Source organism: Saccostrea echinata, unplaced genomic scaffold, assembly GCF_033153115.1.
Source record: "Saccostrea echinata isolate AGI-Se365-2 ecotype Australia unplaced genomic scaffold, CSIRO_AGI_Sech_v1 ptg000022l, whole genome shotgun sequence".
Lineage (NCBI taxonomy): Eukaryota > Metazoa > Mollusca > Bivalvia > Ostreida > Ostreidae > Saccostrea > Saccostrea echinata.
Window position 1 is genome coordinate 15453774 of NW_026889771.1, and position 24807 is coordinate 15478580.

A 24807-nucleotide genomic window follows, 5' to 3' on the forward strand; every position below is an offset into this window, starting at 1 on the left:
AAATAATTATTACACGCCGGGAGCAAGCCCCTGTGGATGAATCCAGGCAAATACCTAACGCATGTTCTTCTTTAACAGGTTGGACAAAAGCCTACCAAACTGTGGTTTAACACCCGTTTGTTAGTCAAACACCCATATCTATGTTGGTATTAACTGACTATAAGTTGGTTGGTATTTACTGACTATAAGTTGGTTGTTTCTATTCACATCCACTCTATATGAAAACAATGCAAAGACACATTTGTACAGGTTTCAGGGAATTTTACTGAACATATACCTCATGCAATGAAGACATCTTATATTATTTGTTATGCAAATTACCATATTTTGCAATAAGGCATCTTAAGATGTGTCATAGAAAGTAATATGTTGACGGTGCGACCGTTAGGGCAAGTGCAGATACTTTCAGTTTTCGATCATTACTTGGATCAGGCTCATCAAACCGCACATGACATTTGCTACGTCTAGACTTGACATCATATGACGTCGTATGTATTTTGTATTAGCCTACCAAAATGAAGTGTGAACAGTGTTAATTTTAATCAAGAACATTTATTCTACTATTTGCCTGCTGTATATCCATTAAATCAAGGTGATTTCATATTTTGTTGAATTTTTTTGCTAACATGAGAACGTAGTTTGCGACGAGATGCAAAAAAGTTCATTTGGATCAATGTGCAAAGTCTGAATTTTCTCTTTGCCCAGGCATTGCTTTAAGAGCTTGAAGTGACAAGCAGTGTTTTGTGCCGCTGCGCTGCACTCGCTATAATAATATTTATCTTCCCAATCTCCAACAAATCTCCAACAAACACAGAGATCTCCCAAGTTGTGATGACAATCAAGTCACTACCTAAAGTCTAACCAGGCTACTTGTAGTATAAAATTTTATAACTACTAACACAGAGTGTGTATTTTTCAGGTGGATTAATCTTGAAAATGGTTTACAAGCTATCTTGATATCAGACTTATTGGAGGGAGAGGAGGAGGCAGAAGAGGCACCTTGGGATGATGAGGATGAGGAGCAAGATGGAAATGAGGAGGAGGAGGAGGAAGGTCATCATGAGGAAGAAATGGAGATGGAGGATGAAGATGAATGTGGAAAAGAGGAAGGAGGAGAAAAGAAGGTTTATGTCTCAGATTGTCTTCAACATAAAAAAAAATATTTAGATGTTTTAAATGCAATACAGAGCTTATTTGTAAAACTGTTTTGCTTATTTTAGATAGCTTGATGTTGTTAACCTTAAAAAAAAATCACCTTCTTTTGGTTTCTTTGAATTTTGGTATTTTAGGATGAATGAAAAAGTTTTGAAAATCAATAAAATTTTACTGTCTAGATCAGTTTATTATGTTTCTTTTAGTCAGCAGCAGCACTGTGTATTTCCAATGGAAGCTTTTCAGATCCATCCAATATCCCAGGATTAGCTCATTTTTTGGAACATAGTAAGTCAAATGTGTGTCTCTTAATTTATACAGAATGGAATTGCATGTGCAGTTTCATGACCAGTATGAATTGAAATATCTTTGTAAATATTGAATTTCTAACGTAATGACTATTTTACAGATTTTTGAGTCACTTAGGTGACCTATTCATATTATTTTTGACCTTCTGGTGAGTCTTTGGATCTGTTGGCCATAAACTTAAGATTATTTTCAGCTTCTTCTCTGGAATGATTGAACCAATGATACAATCAATTTTAGCATACTAGGGTATGCATGTATCATCAGACTCTATGGGTAATTGGGAACTAAAATTGTAAATTTCATGATCTTTGTCTCAATTAGGCCTTGGGGTTGGGGCAAAAACCAACAAAATTAATGTAATCTTCAAGATCTTCTTTACTCCTGGCTATCTTGCAGGCAAATTGTTGGCTTCATTATAATAAACAATGAGCTAAATGAATAAACAAATAAATGAACAAAATGAGCTCTTCAATCAAAATTGTGAAATTCATGATCCCTGAATTCAGGCTTCAGGAGAGGCTAAGTTGGTCTCAAATTGAAAATTCATTATGTCTTAAAAATTTTCTTATTTACTCATGGATCTCTAGCAGGCACATTGTTTGCAAGATAATAATGAGTACTAAAACCCTTACCAAAATTGTGAAACTCATGACCCCTGGGTTCATGATTAGGCCACTTGTATAAATAAGATACAGGTATACATGTACATGCACAGAGATTTTTATTATAATATATTACATGGTATTTTTTTTTCAGTGGTTTTCATGGGAAGCAAAAAATATCCACAAGAAAATAAATTGGATGATTTCCTAGGAAAACATGGAGGCTTCACCAATGCATGGACTGATTGTGAAAGGGTAACAAAGAATTCATTATAGGTTTGCCAGTCAATAACTATATGATATTATAGAACATTATATATACATTTCCAAATATTTTTCCTTAAGATTCTTTGCAAATTAGAAAAAGTTCATGTCCTCATGAACTACCATAATTGAGCAAGAATATCTCTATTGTGACATCTTAAAAACATACTTGATGTCAAAACTATAGTGCATACCGCTTTGTTTAAAAAATGATCGTTGGATGACATAAATTTGTGGTAAGTCGTCAGAAAAATAATGTTAATATAAAGATATGAATTTAATTTTTTAGTATTCATGAGGTACATGAACTACAAAGCTTCACACCTGCATATTTATCATGAAGCGCTAACACGCTTCATGATAAATATGCAGGTGTGAAGCGTCATAGTTCATGTCCTCATGAATTCTCAAAAATTTAATTAATTTCTTAAATGAACACAATATTATAATTTTTTCAGACTTCCTTTCATTTTGATGTTGAACAAAAGTACTTCCATCAGGCTTTAGACATCTTTGCCCAGTTCTTCACTACTCCATTACTGAGACAGGATTCTGTAGACAGAGAGATTCAGGCAGTGGACAGTGGTGAGTTGTCTATTCAGGTAGTGGGAAGTGGTGAGTTGTCTTTTCAGGCAGTGGGCAGTGGTGAGTTGTCTATTTAGGCAGTGGACAGTGGTGAGTTGTCTATTTAGGCACTGAACAGTGTTGAGTTATCTCCCGTATGACGGGTATTTTCTGCGGTTCGAATTTTTTGCGATTTAACCCCTTAAAGGTACCAAATTAATTTCTGCGTTTTCAATTTCTGCGGTTGCACTATACCACAAAAATTAATTTAAGGGGTATGATCATGCACTAAAATTTATGAATTATCAGAACGCTGTCATGTTTTTGTTTTATAAATTCATTAAGACATATTGGTCAAAGGTGCATTAAAACTGGTATTAAGCTATAATGCTTAATTAAACTACTATCTTTTAGTTAGTTTTTGTAAAAATATTTCGAGTACCAATTGAAATGAATTAATGCAGTGTCAGCCCACCCAAACAACAATACAAATCTTTATTCTAACAGACATTTTATGCGATCTATCAGGGACCTATATACTAATATCTATTAAAATACTAGCATTTAAATATATGTAGATAATGATAATAAACAGTGATAAAGGCATCAAAGCCATATTCTAAAATACATTTCTAGTTAACTGCCATCAAAATTAATTTGGTGTTTATATTTTAAGCTAAAACAAACAGTTTGCATAATTAAGTACTCCAAAGTTGACGGTTAACAATCACACGTGTCATGTGCATTGAGGCGTAACTAATCCTGTCAGTCTTATGCATTAGGTGAAATTCACGAAACAATAGAGCCACATTGTGTATACAAGCAGTAATTATTGTCTCAATATTGAAAGATTGGAAAAAGTGTTTAAAAAAGAAAAACTACCATGTGTTGTTTGCAGCTATTGGAGTTTGGACCGATAATTGCGAAATAGGTACAAGTAAAGATGTTTTTGTATCAACTTATTTAATTGATATTATTTACAGGAAGGTTTTGATTCAATATGTTTTGGACAAATCCTGACATCTAAAATCTTCGAATTCCGATGACACCCGAATTTTCTCGCAAACGAGGATGTGGCCACACATGAGTCTGCGGACGCATCGATTTTTAAAAACCTTGCGTTCCAAATAATTTTGCTGTGTCCAGTACAAAGTTTCTTGCGTTAATGAGAACCCTGTCAGACATACGCACCACTTATCATAATTGCATATACAAAATATCTGAATGAATATTGAAAAAATATTTTGCGATTGTAATTTTTGCGGATTTGTCCTATCCGCAAAATTCCGCAAAAATTGGACAATGGCAGAAAATACCCGTTATACGGTATTTAGGCAGTGGTGCATTATCTATTTAGGCAGTGGTGAGTTGTCTATTCAGGCAGTGGAGATTGTGTTGAGTTGTCTATTTAGGCAGTGGACAGTGGTGAATTATCTATTAAGGCAGTGGTGAGTTATCTATTCAGGCAGTGGACTTTGGTTAGTTGTCTATTTAGGCAGTGGACAGTGGTGTGTTATCAATTTAGGCAGTGGACAGTGGTGAGTTGTCTATTCAGGCAGTTGACAGTGGTGAGTTATCTATTTAGGCAGTTGACAGTGGTGAGTTATCTATTCAGGCAATTGACAGTGGTGAGTTATCTATTCAGACAGTGGACAGTGGTGTGTTATTTATTCAGACAGTGGACAGTGGTGAGTTATCTATTTAGGCAGTGGACAGTAGTGAGTTATCTATTCAGACAGTGGACACTGGTGAGTTATTTATTCAGACAGTGGACAGTGGTGAGTTATCTATTTAGGCAGTGGACACTGGTGAGTTATCTATTCAGACAGTGGACAGTGGTGAGTTATCTATTCAGGCAATATAGTTGTATGTAGGGAATGATCATAGTGGATCTGGAAAATGTAGGTGGATGTAGGGAATGATTATAGAGGATGGGGAAATGTTCTCGGATGTGTGGAATGATCATTTAGGATGGGGAAATGTTTGTGGATGTGTGGAATGATTATAGAGGACTGGAGAAATGTAGGTGGATGTAGGGGATGATTAGACAGATTGAGGATTTGTCTCTAGTGACTATGTCCATATCAATTTTGTGGTTGTTGTAAATATGCTTAGTTATTTCTCTCAATTTATTTTCTTTCATTTCACAATCTGTACCAAAAAAGCAATTTATTAGTGACAAGGAGCATTTAATTCCCATGCTTAATACAATAAGTAGGGAATTTAACAATGTTATGCCCTGTACAATAGGCCTACAATATTTTCTTTTCAATAGAATATCAGATGAGCCTTCCTAGTGATGATGAAAGAATGTGTATGCTGTATGGATCTCTGGCAAAGGAGGGGCACCCCATGGGGAAATTTTTCACTGGTAATTCTCCCCTACTTTTTTTTTAAACAAAAATTAAAAGTGACAAATATTATTAAGATTGCAGATACAATCACAATCCATTGAATGTTTGTGCATTTACAGGAAGCATAGATTCTTTGAAGACAATTCCCCAGCAAAATGGTATAGATGTGTATGGAAACTTAAAGAAATTCTGCCAACAGATGTATTCAGCTCAGTTTATGACCCTAGCTGTTCAGTCAAAAGGTTTGGTGCTTACTTTCAAAACTGCTTAAATAGAGATAATCAATTTCTGTGGACATTGTATAAAGATATTCATAGCTATATGTTTACTAAATAATTTATTCTTGTTCACGTTGGGAAAGTCCTACAAGTAAACAATTATAGAAACTGTATAGGGTGTAGATTTGTAAATGTTATGATTGCAATTCATATTGTAAAAGCATTTGGTGTTGCATATGATTATTTTACTTCAAGTAAAATATACCCTTGTTTTGAATTTGCAACGTACTATTTTGCAAACCACAAACGTCGTAAATTTATGATAGCTAGCAAGTAATAATTCCTTTACACAGCATGTACGTGTACAATATGGTTTATATTTTGTTAATGTCATGCAATAAAGTGAACAATGCATAAATTTTATTGTGGCATTATACAATATAATTTATGATTTGTTAAGTTCATGGCTGAAAAAGTCATTTTCTCTATCTTGATTGTTCTTCCATTGAACAGTTAGCCTTGACAAGCTGGAGAAATGGGTCAGAGAGATATTTTCTGAAGTTCCAAACAAGTAAGAGTACATTAGAGATTTAATACAGATAAATTAGGTCAAAATCAGTATTCTGGAATACACAGGTCCAATCCTAAGACTATTTCTACCTATGTAGCTAGAAATGGCTACATAGATATTTAAACCTACTCCAGGTAGCTATTTTTAACTACTTTTTGCTCCTTTCATTTCATGGTCATATGCAGGGATGGCGCAATATGGTGAATATCAAATTTCTTGATACAGTCACACTGACGATGAATATGACACAAATTTTGACCAAAATTGATAACTTTCTAACTTATTAATTTTGTATAAAAAATACATCCCATTTCATTTTTTAGAAGCTAAGGATCAAATCTAAGTCTAATATGTCTTAAAAATCTGTATCAATTTTAAAAATTTCTTTCATGCATTTTTAGATAAAAGTTTTTTTGGATGATTTTTCATGCATTTCCTCTCCATTCTCCACCCTCGTAAAGTTTTCAAATTAACACCTCAAATGTTTTGCGGTGTAAGTGCACCGGATGATAAAAAAACAATGTCATGTTTTAAAGATGTAATTTTTAGCTCAACTCAACGAAGTTGGGGGAGCTTATGTAATACCCTCGGCGTCGGCGTCCCAGGTTAAGGTTTTTGGAGCAGTTTTCTTTTCAAGTACTTCTATGGCCTATATTAGTCAGAGATGCATGGAGGATGCTTCTAGTGTGTTTCATTGTACCAGTCAAGGTTTCAGATGCTGCAATTTCAGCTAAAGAATGACCAGGTTAATGTTTTTGGAGCAGGTTAAAGTTTTTGGAGCAGGTTAAAGTTTTTGGAGCAGGTCTCATTTCCAAGTAACTATAAGCCCTATATTGACCAAACTTGCATGGATGATACATCTAAGGATGCACACTACTGAACATGCTTCGGATGCTGGATCTGACCTACATTTTCCGGATGAGTGACCAGGTTAAAGTTTTTGGAGCAGATCTCATTTCCAAGTAACTATAAGCCCTATATTGACCAAACTTGCATGGATGATACATCTAAGGATGCACACTACTGGACTTGCTTTGGATGCTGGATCTGACCTACATTTTCCGGATGAGTGACCAGGTTAAGGTTTTTGGAGCAGATCTCATTTCAAAGTAACTATAAGCCCTATATTGACCAAACTTGCATGGATGATACATCTAAGGATGCACACTACTGAACTTGCTTCGGATGCTGGATCTGACCTATATTTTTCGGATGAGTGACCAGGGTAAGGTTTTTGGAGCAGATCTCATTTCAAAGTAACTAAAAGCCCTATATTGACCAAACTTGCATGGATGATACATCTAAGGATGCACACTACTGGACTTGCTTCGGATGCTGGATCTGAACTATATTTTCTGGAAGAGTGACCAGGTTAAAGTTTTTGGAGCAGATCTCATTTCCAAGTAACTATAAGCCCTATATTGACCAAACTTGCATGGATAATACATCTAAGGATGCACACTACTGAACTTGCTTCGGATGCTGGATCTGACCTATATTTTCCGGATGAGTGACCAGGTTAAAGTTTTTGGAGCAGATCTCATTTCCAAGTAACTATAATATAAACCCTATATTGACCAAACTTGCATGGATGATACATCTAAGGATTCACACTACTGGACTTGCTTCGGATGCTGGATCTGACCTACATTTTCCGGATGAATAACCAGATTAAAATTTTTGGAGCAGATCTCATTTCCAAGTAACTATAAGGCCTATCTGATCAAAACTTGCATGGATGATGCATCAAGGGACGAACAATCTCAAAACTTGCTTCGGATGCTGGATTTGACTTACATTTTCTGGATGAGTGACTAGTTTTTTAGTTTTCAGATAAGTCTATTACCAAGTAACTGCAAGCCCTATCAGACCAAAATTGCATAAATGTTGCATCTAGGGATGCACACTCCTAGATTATTAGTTTAGTGTGGGACTTTGCCTTACTTAAAGGCAACATTCGTTGAGGTGAGCTCTGTAATCTCTGATTACCTATGTTTATATAATTCTATTTTCAGAGACAGGTAAAAGTAGGTAGAAATACTACTCCAAGTAGTTTTAAATACCTAAGTAGCTATTAATAGCTACGTAGTTAGAAATAGTCTTTGGACTGAACTTGATACATGTTCATGTACTACATGTAATACCATGATGGATATACTCAGCATAGGAAATGGAGATTGATACATGAAAAAGATGCAAGTCAAAATTACCTAGTTAGGGTTCACAGTTCCTTTTCGAAGTCTTTACATAGTAAAATCATTACATCAAGCAGTTTTTGAAGGACATTGAGAACATTATTAAAGAAAAGAAACATGCTGACAATCTTTTATGAATACCTTAGCATTTTAAGTTCTTTTATTAATGAAAAAATGATTGTTTTGGCAGATTTTTTCCTTTCATTACAGTTATTCTATTTCTGTTAATCCATCATGAAAATACATATACATGTATAGTGTACCTTAAAATGTGGAATTTGAGTACCGACCATGGCTACAGGGTTGACAATATTATGTTATATGTTAGACTGGAATTTGTCCTTGAAGTACAAAAAGATTCATGCAGAAGAAGTTTTGAATGGAATTTACATATGTAACCTCAAACAAAAACATTTATCACAATGTCTTATGTCTGTAGTTTTTGTTTGTTGCTCCCCCCACCAGCTTCTCTGAATTTGCCTGGGTTTTTTTTAGGGGGGGAGGGGGGTTGTTTTTGTGATTTTGTGGAGGGGTGATAAATTTTTGGTCATCTTTTCAGGGTTTTTGATTGTTTTTATTTGTTTTGATATTTTAGTTTTTTTTTATAGGTTTAAGACAATAAATTCAAACACTTAACAGGCTTAATGCTCTTTTGGGAGGGATATTTATTCTGATCTACATGTATGTTTGCTGTAATGCAGGACTAGAACTAAATAGGTCTTAATGCTTGAATTTTATCCAATTTTTATAATCATTTAATTTTTCTTTAAGCAAACAACCAAGAGAGATATTTGACCGCCTTCAGGTAGGTTTTGAACAAATTTCCTTTTGAAACACAGGTTATATTTTATAAAATGTAATATCAGATAACTTATGGATTTGTGTAGAGTACGGTAATTCGATCATTTTTCTTGTGAAAATATGCCCTTGCTTTCTTTGATATTCATAGACGAGGGCTTGTGATGTTCTCTGTATTGATTGCAATAGTGAACATCCCCAACTTGCAAATAAAGGTATTCAAGTGAAAATTTTGAATGAAGCATGAAATGATGTGTATTTTCTGTTTTATTTGTTTTTTCTTATTATAATTTTCTTGTAAGTTCCCAACTTTTTCCCCACCACTTATGATTAATTAACTACTTATCTCTATTAAAGAAACAGATTAGAATGCATTAATCTAAATCTTTTTTTCTTGAAATTTCAGAACCCATTTGAGATGGAAAAATTTAGAAAACTATATTACAGTAAGTTATTTTACTTTTTAAAGTATATTATATTAACAAAATTCGGTGATTTAGAAAAATAAATCTCCAGAAGTCAGCAAAATTTTGTATTTCATACATATATTATTGCAATATTAAACTTTGATTATTTTAAGTTTTCCATGACTTTTTATAAATGTTAACTTTTTTTACTGATTGTATTAAATCCTTGCTGTGGCCTCCAATTCAAGATTTAGATATATCAACTATGTTTTTATCAAATAACAATATTCACTTTCATTCATACATTGATTCAATGTATCCCACTGAACTCAAAATAAAAGGCACCACAGAATCTGACACATTTGTTTCATATTTGGATGTTTTACTAGTAAGATATATTGATGGCAAACTAACAATAAAACTTTATGATATACTTGTTGCCTTCAACTTTTATTTCATTAATATTCCTTCTTTATGTAGAATGTACCATTATCAGTTGCATCTTTACGTGTAGATTTAAAATCCAAAAGCATGCTCTACAAAGGAGAAATTTTGAAATGAGACAGGCTTCTAACAAATAAGTTGATGATACAAAGGTATCAGCAACCTAATTTAAAGTTAACATTTTGCAAATGCTGTGGTTGATACAATAACCTTGTTTGCAATTACAATCTTTGGTTAGGTTGAATGTTGACTGACATTTCTCATACAAATTGTTAGCCTGTCATCATTTTCATTCCAAATTGTCTACAGATTTTTCTGTTTACCTGATCATGACAAGGAGTTTACAAGGGGTGTGACCATTTGACAGGGAAATGCTTACTCCTCCATGGCACAAGATCCAATATCTAATGTTTTCAGGGGTCCTGTTGTCTTCATATTTCATCCTATGAGTATCTGTAGTTTCACATAAATCCTGTTTCAGTTGATCCTGTTAAGGACAAACACATGCTGGAGATTATCTGGTCATTTCCTCCAATGCTGTCACAGTACAAGTAAGAAATAGTTACTCAGCAACCTGTTTTGTAATTTTATCATAAACACACATAACTTGCATGTATGTTAAAAAATTATACCTTGCAAACATTACTATATGATATTTTTTTCTTTTATGCAGGAAAAAGCCATTGTTGTACCTGGACTTTTTCTTGGGTCATGAGGGGGAAGGTAGTTTACTAGCTCACTTGAAGAGCAGGTAGGTATTGTTGCTACAGGTACTAAAAAAAACTTTTCTTTTGATGTGTTGCATTCACAAAGATGAATTCCATCTGAAATACTTAAATTGCCACATGTAATATGCAAGTAAAACTCAGTAGCCTAAAAATGCATCGTGCATTTCCATGTTAGAATTATTAAGAATTATTTGTTATTTGGAGAGGCTTTCTTTCTCTCATTGATACCTCCTTCATCCATCTTGGAATCTGTGAAATTAAATTCTTTATCCATCCGTCAGATTAGTTAGCTATGACTGAGCCTCATTTTTATGTTGCCTTTGTATTATCTTTCAACAATATGGCATTAGTGTTAACTCATATTTAGCTCAACTGGACAAAAAGTTCAAGCAGGCTTTACTGAACACCTAATGTCTGTCCATATGTCTGTCTGTCCTTCTGTTCACATTTTTGACTTTAGACTACATAAATTCTATCAAACTTGCCACAAAGTATTCAAAGTTGAAGGAAATACAAGTGGTTCAAATCATCTTAAAAGGGGAAATAATAAAGAAAAGAAAAAAGTAGATTTCTTAAAAAATCTTCTCAAAAATTGCTGGATGATACATCTAGGAATGCACACTACCATTCAAGATATATTGAAGCAGTCTTTTCTAATATCACTTCCACTAGTGAATAAAACTGGGCTTGGGAACGAATGTACTCCTTAAATAATATTGTGTACTAAGAAAGGCACAAGCAAAGATTTAATGCTTTAGGTCTAGGTACCACAGACCTTTAAAATTAAATTTTTAATGTTCCCCCAGGGGTAGGAAACCCTTTTCCTTCCAAAACACCTCAGTCATGCATGAATCAGTATTTCATAACACTCTCCTAATGGTTTCTGTTTTCCTCCAATCAATCACCATCTGTATAACATTTTTTTCTAACATCCAAAGGAAACCATGTTCTATTTGTAAAAACAAACCAAGTAAACACTTACCAAGTCATTGTTTAAATACCAACAGCCCTAATTCACACTTGTGTGCACCAAAAATACTGCTCTACTATGCTAAATTTTGCAATTAAAAACTTTTTAAAGAACAGTTGGACTTCTGGGGGCTGCAAGAGCTGGACCCGCTGAGCCTAAAGGCAGAATTTTATCCTCACCCTACCCCCTGACTGAAATCTTTATCTGCCCCTGATCTTCTTCATTATCTTTTTGCATGTTTTGTTATCTAAGGTGTTTGGTTTTTAAGATGTAATCGTAATTATAGGCCCATCTTAAGATGGGACTTATTATGGTATGGCAATCATGTCCGAATGCTGTCAGTCTTTGAGCTTTTTCATGTCTGGCACATAACTATAATTCTACGAGATCTAGAATACCAGTAATCAAATTTTGTCAGCTGATACATGTACATCTTGGGTATAAGGTGTGTTGCACATTAAAAGTAGGTTGCTGTGACCAAGTATGGCGAAATCCTGTCCAGCTCTGAACTGGAAAACTATTGGACCTAGAATCATCAAACTTGGTCAATTAATGCATCTTAGATAGAGGGTGTGTCACATCATATTTAAAGGTCACTGTGACCTTTAATTAAGGTGAATTTTTTTAAAATATGTTTTTAAGTTACACAATCCTAACAGGTGTAAAAGTATTGCAGTTACCTTATTAAAATTGTTAAATCTAGAAAATACACCTTTTTTCATGGTAAAGTATACAGCAATATAAAACAAATATAAAGAGAAATTCCACTTGTCCCATAGGTATAATAATCAAGCAATGGTGTTTCAAGAAGCATTGATAAAAGCATATGTCCAATTAGAAATTAATTGATGAGTTTAGTGTAAGAAGATTTCTGGTAGAGCATATCTGATCAAGCAGGTGGTATCTCTATATTTTGGGGACTGGGCAGAGGAAGATGGCCTCTTAAATAATAGTATCTGTCAAATTAGTGTAGTTCTTGTTCATTAGCCAGCCATTACTTTCTATATTAATTTGGTATATAAGTTATTAGATTAATATGATATTGTGTAATAAAATACTCTAATTTCCATATCTCAACAATGAATTGCAGAATGTCATGTCTCACTAAGATGACAGTTTTACAGTCTAAAAATAAAAAAATAATGATTAGTGTTTTGATGTTTTAATAGGGTGTAGCATTGTTCATTTTTCATAAAAAATACAATTAACAAACCTGCAAATGGGCATTTGTAAAACTCTAATACAACCACTTGAGAAATATATGATGTATTATTTGTTCTCATTAATTACTACAACATAGGAGAGGCACTTTCAAACATTAGGATGAAAGAATCATTGGAATCTATGTATCAAGGTTGACATGATTTTCTTTCTTGCACTCTAATCTGTTTATGATGATTGAACAATATTTGACTGACGTATCATGTGCCCTGGTGGTGCACTTTTTTTTCTATTTGCATAATGGTTCCTGGCATTTATGCATAAATTACCTGAAAACATACTGGTTGTGTACAACATCAAAAAAAAAAAACAAAAAAAACCCACAGACAGTTATTCCCTTTATATACATTATTTTATATTCTCTAAATATGCTTAATTCTGCAGAATTTCTTTGTTTTGAAATCCTAAGCAATAACATGTTTTGATAAAATTATTCACTCAGCATAATTCATAATTCGTGCATTTCAGTTCTATATATACAATATTTCTCATAATTACAAGATAATTTTCTTGGAATTTCAGATAATATTTTTGGAATAATGAGATCTTTTGATTCTTTTCTTGTATTTACCAGTTAATCACCTCATATTTATGAGAAAAGATCTGGAAATTATGAGATAGTAGGGCATATTTTTTTTTTACTTGATACTAATAGGCTTTTCTCATAGTTTTGTTTGCAGTCATTAAAATATTAAAATTCCTATCCCACTTGTGAAATAAAACATTAAATATCCTCAATTATACAGAGAATAAAGGAAAGATACACTAACTTCAAGTGAAAAATAGCACACTATTCTGTGTTCATTGATTGGAGATATTTAATTACTATAACAGTATTGTTACGACTTTGTCCCACATAGAGATTGTTCTCATCATCAACACATACACTAATTGGATTAGATACTTGTGGTGATGTAAGTAGTAAAGATAAGAACTGACCATCCTGATCAAGGAGGTGAACATTGTCACTATCACACACCAGTATGTGACCAAGGACATCAGTACAGATTCCATAGGGACGGAACACTGACCCCTGACCTTTGTAGGAGAATCTGTGTTGTCCTGATTTATTCACCACCACTACTGCCTTATCATACTCTGATGTACAGATATCTCCATTGATGTTTTCTGTTATGTAGATTGGTTTACTATACAGCCCCTGTCCTTTGTTATCCCTCTGTATGTTCTGTAGTTCTTTCCCTGTCTTGTTGTACCTGGTGACTTTACCCTCTTCACTATTTACCATCCCCACCAGTAAGTCCCCATTGATGTGGGAGGAGTGTATGCTGATTGGCGCCCAGTCTCCTGTTTTAATGAATTCAGTGATGTTGTTATCCTGTGTTATCCTGTTGATGACTTTCTTCTTATAGTCTATAAAGATCAGATCCCCATCCTGTGTCATTGTGTGGTAACCAAATCCATCACTAGTTTTTATCTTCTGTAGCTGATTCCCCTGTAGATCAGTTTGGACAAGGTTACCTTCAATATGACTGACCCAGAGTCTGCCTGACTTATCTAGTGACATATGCCACACAGTTTCAACACCTGGTACTTTTAACTCTCTGACCTTAGTGACAGAGGAAGATAGTGAGAGTATTTGTTTCACACTAGATGTTGGTTGGCTCTCTTTCATTATTTGATATCTTGTTGGTTTCAGATATGATGCAGGAATTTTTGATTTTAGGGGCTGTACTTTTCTCATCTCTTCTTTTGTGTTTGGAAAAGTTATTTTCCCCATGAATTTGGCTACATAATCTTTGCTGTACCTCCCAGCAGTAAATACAGGCATCAGTGGTTTTGTTGTTTCTGGTATGGGCTGGATTTGCATCTCCTCTGCAGTTAAAAGTTTTGTAGGTTTTAAAGAAGACAAATAAACATGGAACTTTTTGTCCAGGTCATTAAGGTAGGTAATGTATTTTTCAATTGTTGTATCTTGGTTATTTAATTTTTCCAATAATGACTCCTCTATTTTGTTCACTTCTTCCATATTTTCAGAAGTCACTGAGTCCACCATACATTTTAGGGATTCAGCTTCAGCCTTCATGGAGGTTCTAATGTTGTCCATGATCTTCTTGATTTCTTTGGTATCTCCATTAATTTCTCTCTGTAAATCTTTAGATGTTGGCAAGAAATACTCATGAATTTTTGCAATTTCTCCTTGACAATGGGAAAATTTCTCTGTATAAATTGATTCCAGATCAGTGAATGTATGACCCCTATGTTCTGATGTGGCAGTGCATTTGGAACAAAGTGGGATTTGACATTCTTCACAAAGAAGATCTATATCCTTAGTGGGGTGGATCTTGCATTTTTCTGTGGGCAGTTGTTGTTTCCGTTGTTGGTATAGGACTACCTCATGGCTTTTTGTTTCTGGACTTCTCAGATGTTCATCCCTGCATTGTTTACATAATCTTGTGTGGCAGAGGTTGCAGTAAAATTCACAGTTTCCCTCGCAGTCTTCAATACCACACTCTAAAAAGTGTTGAGGTGTACCTGGTAATTCTGCTTTTGACAGAGCCATCTGCAAAGAGTGCCTTTAAGTATTATCTATTTGGCAAATTTATGTAAATGCTGCTGTAAAGGAAAGATGTATTAAAATGTATGTCCCTTACTGATTTTTAATCAAAAATGTATCTTCAAGTAAGTTGTGACCATGCAGAAAAAAATGCTCAATATTCACAAGGATAGGAAGATTTTCAAAGATTTTTTTTTTATCCTACAAAGCTTACAGAGTCTTTAAAAATATTTTTTTCTTGTTTCAGAAACATACATGTATATATCAATATTAAAATAAATAAACTTAGTCAAACCCTATATATAACAAATAAGGACTCCCAATTTATTGTTTATGTACAAGTTTTTGTATCTCTGTGATATAAGTTGATCTAGCATACAATCTTATAACTTACATGTACCGGTACTGTTCAACTCCAAGGTGACTTTTTATTGATCAGCCATTTTGAATGACTTTACACTTTAATGGAGGCTGTAATTTACTTCCTCATTGTTAGTAAATATAGATTTAAATGTCTGTGTTGCACACATATATTTTATCTCGGACACAGTAAAATTTACCTGATACCTTAAAGTTCATAATTATGATTCTGGAACAAGAGGCTAGTTACAATGAATAAATAAGGAGTATCTGTATTAATTCTTTTTCTAATCATTTGATTTTATCTACTCATAAGATAGTGTGAACTTCTGTTGGTGATAAATTCAGTCTTCTGAGGCATTTTATACTTGGACATTTAACCCAAGGATTTCAGGGATGTTTCCTCCTCTCTCCTCCCCCACCCCCTTTTGCCTTTCTGCAAACTAAATTGACAAGATAGTTCATATATCCCAGTAAGTAAAATTTGGCAAACTTTTAGAGAAAGAGAGATTTTTGTTTCATCTTACTATAAAGCTTTTTTTTTTTTAAATAATTCATTTCCTTCAGGATGAGTGATTCATATTAGTCATTTTGTAGATATTTTGCCACAGCAGTGGAGAGTGGCCACAGCTACAATGGATTTGAACTGAACACCACTGCCACTCAGTTTGTGGTGAACTTGACCCTTACTGACAGGGGACTTGAACAGTTTGAGGAAGTTCTGCTGGCAGTTTTCCAGTACATACACTTACTAAAGAGCAAAGGACCACAGGAGCAGTACTTTGATGAGATGAAGATAGTGGAGGAAACCAAATTTAGATTTAAAGAAAAGGTAGAAGTACAGACAATTTAGTGAAAATATGGGCCCAGCATCAAACTTATTCCAACAGGAAAGAATCTAAGATAATCTTATGAGCAAAAAGCATAATTTTGCCATGTATTAATTAGCTATGGGAATTACTAATAGAAAAACTCTGAATATCCATCCAATGTTTTGCTGAAATAAAAGAAAATTTCTGTTTTTCATGAATGTGTAATCTTTTTGATAACTTTACTAGATCATTATTTCATGCAGATAATATATATTAATCTGAAATTGATATTTTGAATTCTTGATAAATTGGCTGGACTATGGGTGTTTTTAAAAATCAGTCATTTTATTATTATTTATATGTATTTAATTAAAAATTCAAGTGATTAAAAATACGGTAAAACATTCTTATTGCCAAAATGCTTATAATGAATTAATAAATTGATGCTTTTAGCAAAGTGATTTTCATTCCCTGTGGCTTTAAAATATGTTGTAAACTCAATGGATATAACATACAAAGCAAAATCATCCATCCCTGGCAATTCATTATAAGCATGTTTTACTGTATCAGCTAGGACAGGATGCACAATGATAATAAATTGCAAGTGGATAAGTAAATAGTACCTCTTTTTCATAAGAAAAAAGTTGAGATAAGATTGTACCTGTAATTTAATTTGTTGGATGAGAGCATTGTTTATGGTTTAGGGAGATGCAATGGATTATGTGGAGAAAGTCTCAGAAAACATGCAGATATTTTCCCCAGAGGATGTTTTAACTGGCAGAGATTTAATGTATGAATATGACCCAGAGGTAGGTCTAGTAAATATATAAGTAATTTCTTAATGAAATTTAGAATATTTAGAGTTTTTGAGTTTTTTATTATTATTTTTTCAGCTGATTGTTAAGTGCCTGGCAGATCTAAGGGCAGACAACTGTTGTATTTTCCTGTCTTCCAAACAACTGTCAGATAAATGTGATAGACAGGATATCAAATGGAGTCCTGTGAAGTATGGAGTGGCAGAAATCAAACCTGAGTGGATTCAAAAATGGCAAGGTAGAAACTCAATACAACAATGCACTATATACTACTATTATACAAACCAGATGTCATAAGGCAGTGAATTAATAACCAAGGTTTTATTAATTTTCATAAGGATCAAATTTCCTGTTTTTGGTAAAAAATGTGATAATTATTTTCTCTATTTGTTTATTTGTGGACTGCTACCTCATCCTATTCAGTTCATCATATTAAGTAAAAAATTTGTAATTTGTAGTCATGAACTTTAGTTTACCTTAATCAAGGCTGACAAACCAACCTAGTCAATGGTTGTATGTATTTTCTTTCAGATCCACCTACAAATCCTGACATTTGCTTACCACAACCAAACAAATCAATAGGTATGTGTGTAGTGTTCAGATTATACTGTAAATTATGTTATTCTTGGCATGTACAATCCATAATGTACCCTAGACGTGTATTATTAGTCACATAGTTTTGTAGTGAAAGGGTACAAAATGATACCTGGCTAGTAAATTTTATATCTGATGAAGCGAAAATGAGCTAAGTATGAAATTTACTAACCAGGTATCATCCCTTACTAGGGATGGCAATTTGTAATCAGTTAATCGGAACGATGGTAATAGGTTAGTCGGAAAAAAATAATATATATGTAAATTTGAATACAATTTCCTGAAAATTCAATTTAAAAAATACAAATAAAATTTTCTGAAATGTTAGCATGTTCACCTATCTATTTAAGCTGATTCAGAGATAATTAAGGCTCTCCAGATTGACATCGCGTGGGTATAATTGGTCACTTTTCGAGTCGTTAATTGCTGTCTAAACACTTCGTTACCCACCCTGTCCTGTGTTTCTTTAATGATTTTAATTAAATGATCATTGACTTCTGTGAACTGATTATAATGTGTACCTTATCCCCTCTATCCTTTGCAGTTACCTCTCAAATTATATTCTAAAACAAACATCATAAGATAAGCGATAATTCAGACTTAATTCTGATTATGGTGACAATGCAGACTGAACTTCCGAGTCATCTTTTCTGAAATTTTTTTAATGCATCTGCAACCTCAGGATGTTCCATGAGTTTCTTAATTTTTTCTTTCCTTTTTTTTCCCTTTTTTTCTTTAGCCCATTAAAATTGAAATACAAGATATGCTACATGTATGTAGTATTCTGATCATATACAAATATAAGCATAATATAATTACATGGACATCTTTATTGTCATACTTATTTGAGTGTAGCTCTGTCAAGAATTTTTTTTATACAATTAATCGACTAATCGGTCTGAACGTCTTGCGGTTAACCGATTGGCAATTCTGTATTCAATTGCCATCCCTATCCCTTACCTGGTCACTATTAAACTATGTAGCGAATTTACCCCATGGATGGCACATATATTCAGGGGTTTATGGTTTGTAAAATTGTTTCTCCCAGCTATTTTTTCAATCACTTCTGAACAGTGCCTATTATGATGTCACATTGTGCTTTGTAATATTGTTTTGTTGTGAGTGTTTCATGCAATAATAATGAACAGACAGTTTTGAAGAATTTTAATAAGGGAGAAAAAGGTTCCTTAACATGCCCTTGTTACTGACATTATAGTCAGTGCTGTAATTATCAAAAAGATACAGGAAAGTTACAAAAGAACGATAAATCTGTATTGACTGTATATTGATTGTCATTTGACCATGTGTGTATAAGTATTACACCCCTTTCATGTGACAGATGTCAACCAATCCTAAGCCAGGATTTTATCAAAACATCATCAGAGGGGAATAAATTAGCATACTATGGATTAAAAACTTAGTACATGTATCTACAGTGTATATTGCAGTGTTTGTTTAAATATGTTCATTCTGTTTTACAGCTACAGATTTTACAATAGCAGAGGTGGAAACAGAGTATTGTACAAAGGTGGGGCTTGCCTCCTTTAGTTTTTTAGCTCACCTGAGCTGAAAGCTCAAGTGAGCTTTTCTGATCACATTTTGTCTGTAGTCCGTCTGTCTGTCCGTCCGTCTGTCTGTAAACTTTTAACATTTTCGACTTCTTCTCAAGAACCACTGAGCCAATTTCAACCAAACTTGCCACAAAGCATCCTTGGGTGAAGGGGGTTCAAGTTTGTTCAAATGAAGGGCCACGCCTTCATTCAAGGGGAGATAATTCAGAAAAAGTGAAAATTTGATGGCATATTTTAACAATCTTCTTCTCAAGAACCACTGGCTAAAAAAATTTAAAACTTATAAGAAATTTTCATTACATAGTGTAGATTCAAGTTTATTCAAATCATGACCCCTTGGGGTAGGGTGGGGCCACAATAGGGGATCAAAGTTTTACATAGGAATATATAGAAAAAAAAACTTTAAAAATCTTCTTCTCAAGAACAACAAGGCCATGATCAGTCATATTGATATGGAATCATCCTCAGGTACTGTACATTCAAGTTTGTTCAAACCCCTACCCCTGGGGGTAGGATGGGGTTACAATGGGGGATCAAAGTTTTACATAGAAATATATAGGAAAAAAACTTTGAAAATCTTCTTCTCGAGAACAGCAAAACCTTGTTTAGTCAAACTGATATGTAAGCATCCTCAGGTAGTGAAGATTCAAGTTTGCTCAAATCATGAACCCTGGGGTTGGGGTGGGGCCACAATGGGGAATCAAATTTTTACATAGGGATATATAGGGGGAAAAAACTGTAAAAATCTTCTTCTCAAGATCAGCAAAGCCTTGTTTAGTCATATTGATATGTAAGCATCCTTAGATAGTGTAGATTTAAGTTTGTTCAAATCATTACCCCTGGGGGTAGGGTGGGTTTACAATGGGGATCAAAGTTTTACATAGGAATATATAGGAAAAAAACTTTTAAAAATCTTCTTCTCAAGAACAGCAAAGCCGTGTTTAGTCATATTAATATGGAAGCATTCTCCGGTATTGTAGATTCAAGTTTGTTCAAATCATGACCACTGGAGGTAGGGTGGGGCCACAATGAGGGATCAAATTTTTACATAGAAATATATAGGAAAAAATCTTTTTCTCAAGAACAGCAAAGCCATGTGTAGTAATATTGACATGGAAGCATCTTCAGGTAGTGTAGATTCAAATTTGTTCAAATGATGATCCTCGGGGGTAGGGAGGGGCCACAATGGGGTATCAAATTTTTACAAAGGAATACATAGCAAAGAATCTTAAAAATCTTCTTCTCAAGAATAGCAAAGCCATTTGTTATATTGATATGGAAGCATCCTCAGGCAGTTTTAAAAATTTCAAGCCCCCCCCCCCCCCCCCCCCCCCCCCTCCTGATGTAAACTTTTCAATACTGAACTGATTTGTGCTTTTTCCTAGCCAATATGCTCAGGTGAGCAATGTGGCCCATGGGCCTCTTGTTTTTCTTGTAATGTTAAAGATTTTGAAATAAACTGATTCATGTACAACTAGTACTTTTAGCAGAATTAATGTGGGTAGTTTTTCTTGTATATGTATCGGTATATACTTGGAAGCTTTTCTTTTCAGCATCCTATAACTCTGTCAGAAAATGAGTTGTGTACATTGTACTACAAGAAAGATATGAAATTCAAAGTGCCAAAAGGTTAGTGTTTCTCCACTAAAAAGGAGAGATAATTCATAAAGTGAACCACATTTATAGGTCAGTGTACCATACATGGAGCTTGATCTCGCAAGAAAAACTATTACTAAAAAAAAATACAAACAGAAAAAACATTTTTCTGGCTGAAAAACATCTTTGTGTTTGGGGAAATTAGTTTGTGTGTTACAATTTCCTATTATTTTAAAACTGTCATTTAAAGAGAAATGTAAATGTTCAAAACACTGACATTGATAGCAACATTTTTGTCATCATAAATTGGTGCATTGTTTCTTGATATCATGTGAAAAGTTATCCCTTTGTAAAGGAAATATGGATGGTGATATTCCAGCATTTTTAGACATTTGCCAGATCAGATAGTTAAAAGTTTTATGGCTTACAATGAAAAAAATTCTTTTGTAGCTTATGTGTGTGTTCAGTTGATGTCACCAGTGGCCAGCCAATCAGTGAAGAGGTAAGATTTCATTGAAGACATGGCGTACAATAACACACGCAAAACCTTGTCACAGCGCAGTAGAATTACAGGTAACTCTTGATGGCTCGAACTTCGATCTCTCGAAGTTCTTGATCGCTCGAAGTGAGTCTCCGGTCCCGAATTATTCCCCTATATAACTAAGCAAATTTACTCTTGATTTCTCGAACTCTTGATCTCTCGAAACCCTTGATCCCTCGAAGTCAAAAATTCAGTCCCGCTATGCATATTCAATTAGATTTTACCCTCGATAGCTCGAAGTGGCTATGTGTATACAAGGTTATATAATTGGCACCTTTACCTGGACATTAAATGGCCCCAGGCAGAAGACGCGGGTCTCGAGGAACGGGATGTTTATTCAGGTTACACTTATGCTGCAAGGTCACCAAGGTGATAATTGATTTATAATTAATCATTTTTGCCTATATGCTATTAAAATAATTATCATCGACTGTCTTACGATGATTCAGAGATGGAATGTCAGTGAAAAGTAGTAATTGATTACAAGACGAAACACTAATTTAATTTTTATTTCGAGTCAGTGTCAAAGTTAAACGAAATATGAAAAAGCATTAACAGCCTCAATGTCAATATGATGACTATTGTTGGACAAATACTTACAGAACTCCGTTCAATGATCATGTTAATATGGATTTATAGTCAATGCTACATGTATGTATGCGACGCGGTAAAATGTCGTTTTCATGTAACGAATGCGTAGTATGATGTCCATATTACAAAGAATAAATAAATATACATGAAATGATTTACATATTTTGCTTTACTCAGTTTAATGAAATATTCATCTAAATTACGAAAAAATATCGTTGTTTTATATAAACCATGTGTAAAAGGTTAGCACTGCATGAAAATCATTACATCCGGTTAGACTAATTTTAAAACCTGTCAACAAACCCGGAAAATTCCGGACTCTTGAAAACTCGAACTCTTGATCTCTCGAAGTTTTTCCTCGGTCCCGCAGACTTCGAGGTATCGAGAGTTACCTGTATATGGTAGGAACTATATGCTCTTTCAATACTTTAGGAACACCAAAATGTATATTGTTTTGACTCAATTTAATGGAAAATAAACTAGGTTAAATTAACCTAAAAATACAACAACTGTGCGTTTAAAATTAATTTGTCTTTTTTTTTCTCGCAATGTTCATTTGCATTATTTAACTTTACAACATCACAAACGGCTCTTACATCTATAAAGCAAACCAGTTCTGAAAGGCGTTAAATTCATAATGAATATTAAAGAATTTAAACAATCATGAAGAGGGAAAATTAGAGAATATATAAATATAAGCATTGAATTCTTATTTTTGAATGTCATCGGTCCTATAACATACCTAGCCATGCCAACAAATTATCATAAGGTGCTAGCATGCAGTATTCAATTTGTCGGTACAGCCAGGTGTGTTATAGGACTGACGACATCCAAAAATAAGAATTCAATGCTTGAGTGCATGTATTTTCATTCAGATCAATTAACCGAACTTATGTATGAGAAGCAGAGTATGATCAAATGAGATTAGATAATTCCTGTAGACATAATGCTTTAAATGGTTCTTGTTATCAAATGCTTTCTCTATAATTAGGGCCCCGCTCTATGGGGGCCCTATAGTGATCAGTCTGTCAGTCCGTCCATCTGTCCATCCGAGATCTCTTGTCTGGAGCATATCTTCTCTCTCCTTGGCCCAATCTGGCTCATACTTAAACCACAGAGTCCCTTTGGGTAGAAGGTGTGTAGTGACCTTGAACCATGTTTCTAGGTCTAAGGTTAAGGTCATAGCAGAATTATATGAAAAATCCTTGTCCGGAGCATATCTTCTCTCCCCTTGGTCCAATGTGGCTCATACTTCACTCACAGGGTACCACTGGTCAATGGATGTGCAGTGACCTTGAACGAAGTTTCTAGGTCAAGGGTCAAGGTCTAAAATAGCCTCTCTGTTTAGAATCTTTGTTCGGTGCATAATTTCCTTCTCTTAAGTCCAGTCAGCCTCAAACTTTAACAATTGACTTACGGTACGGAACATTTGTGATTTTCCTTCCATATTTTGATAGAGGATATGCAACAATTTTCATAGAGGATATGCAACATTCGTGAATTTTGTGCTGTTTTTTTGATAGAGGGTATGGAGTACTCGTGATTTACGTGCCATTTTTTATTATAACAAGGATGACATAGAAGCCCTTTAGACTCAAACAACACATCCCTTAATAGTACACAAATGTTCCTTTTCAAAATAAACCCTTTTCAGCTACCTTACATTTTCATGTTCGTTGCTGAAAGCGGGGCCCTTTGAGATGGCCACCATCTCAATGATCTCTAGTTTTCACTAGATATAGAAAAAAAATAAAAGCATTGTATTTGCTGAATACTCTACATACATACTCTCAAGTATAATGATTAATGGTATTTTGCAGCCAAGGCCTGCTGAAAATATTTGAGGCTGTGATGAACCATAAATTGGATGCCCCCACATATCCTGCTATCATGGCTGGCTTTGAGTAAGTTGATTTTGAGCTTGAGAATATTTTCCAGTACTAGACCCATTAAAACAAAGTATGGTATAAGTTTTGGCCAATGACCTATGCATTCTACTGTGAAACTCCTGCAAAAATGCAAAGCAATTTTTATGCTTAATTTATCTGGGTTTTATCCTTAAAATTCATATTATCTGAATATCATGGTAAACTTTCTTTTCTTGATTAAAATTGTTTAAATTTCAGCTACTCAGTCAATGTGGATGATACAGGACTTAAATTCAAAGTGAATGGATTTAATCAGAAATTGCCTGTAAGAATTCTTATCAAATTTTTTTCTTTTATCTTCATATTGTTTAATGGAGGTCCATATAAGAACATACAAGTAATTACAGATAAATACTTCCAATATTTGGAAGTAAATATGTTCCAAAATTCCATGTACATGTTTGATACTGCTTAATCTGAGAGGTCTGTATTGTTTGTTTTGATTTGTTGTAGGAGCTGTTTGATCTACTTCTGACAGCTGTTTTTGACTATGCCTGCAATGATGAGTTGTTTCCCATCATGAGAAATAAAGTGAAGAGGGAGATTTTTAATGCCATCATCAGACCATCTGAACTTGTCAGGCAAGAATGTCTGTCCGTCTGTCTGTCTGTCTGTCTATCCGTCTGTTATTCTTCCGTCCACAAATTTTCTGTTTTTTTTCTAATAACTTTTTTTAGGGTCTAGCAA

At 34.1% G+C, this 24807-nt stretch overlaps 2 protein-coding genes across 3 annotated transcripts in view; one reads left to right on the forward strand and one right to left on the reverse strand.

Moving 5' to 3' along the window:
• The window catches only part of LOC133190531 (nardilysin-like), a 31802-nt gene that overhangs the window by 672 nt on the left and 6323 nt on the right, over positions 1–24807 (forward strand). Inside the window, exons 2-22 of the mRNA XM_061326208.1 lie at positions 920–1124; positions 1359–1440; positions 2218–2318; positions 2786–2912; positions 5167–5262; positions 5365–5487; positions 5977–6034; positions 9001–9034; positions 9434–9473; positions 10360–10429; positions 10552–10629; positions 16270–16504; positions 17189–17293; positions 17378–17537; positions 17831–17881; positions 19375–19421; positions 21018–21093; positions 21511–21562; positions 24013–24096; positions 24319–24385; positions 24574–24701. Of these exons, the coding sequence (XP_061182192.1) occupies positions 920–1124; positions 1359–1440; positions 2218–2318; positions 2786–2912; positions 5167–5262; positions 5365–5487; positions 5977–6034; positions 9001–9034; positions 9434–9473; positions 10360–10429; positions 10552–10629; positions 16270–16504; positions 17189–17293; positions 17378–17537; positions 17831–17881; positions 19375–19421; positions 21018–21093; positions 21511–21562; positions 24013–24096; positions 24319–24385; positions 24574–24701 (2019 nt within the window). The remainder of the gene's footprint in view (positions 1–919; positions 1125–1358; positions 1441–2217; positions 2319–2785; positions 2913–5166; positions 5263–5364; positions 5488–5976; positions 6035–9000; positions 9035–9433; positions 9474–10359; positions 10430–10551; positions 10630–16269; positions 16505–17188; positions 17294–17377; positions 17538–17830; positions 17882–19374; positions 19422–21017; positions 21094–21510; positions 21563–24012; positions 24097–24318; positions 24386–24573; positions 24702–24807) is intronic.
• Positions 13490–15772, reverse strand: LOC133190532 (uncharacterized). 2 transcript variants are annotated; one of them, XM_061326209.1, is made up of 2 exons: positions 15719–15772; positions 13490–15318 (listed from the first exon to the last, which is right to left on the reverse strand). In XM_061326209.1, the coding sequence occupies exon 2, from the start codon at positions 15316–15318 to the stop codon at positions 13588–13590; it is 1731 nt and encodes a 576-aa protein (XP_061182193.1). In that variant the 5' UTR covers positions 15719–15772; the 3' UTR covers positions 13490–13587. The 2 variants fall into 2 exon arrangements, with proteins under 2 accessions (XP_061182193.1, XP_061182194.1); XM_061326210.1 differs by having other exon boundaries at positions 13491–15318; positions 15738–15771.

Coding starts and splice junctions, on each gene's coding strand:
- LOC133190532 (XM_061326209.1), bottom strand. CDS start 15,318: ATGGCTCTGTCAAAAGCAGAATTACCAGGTACACCTCAACACTTTTTA.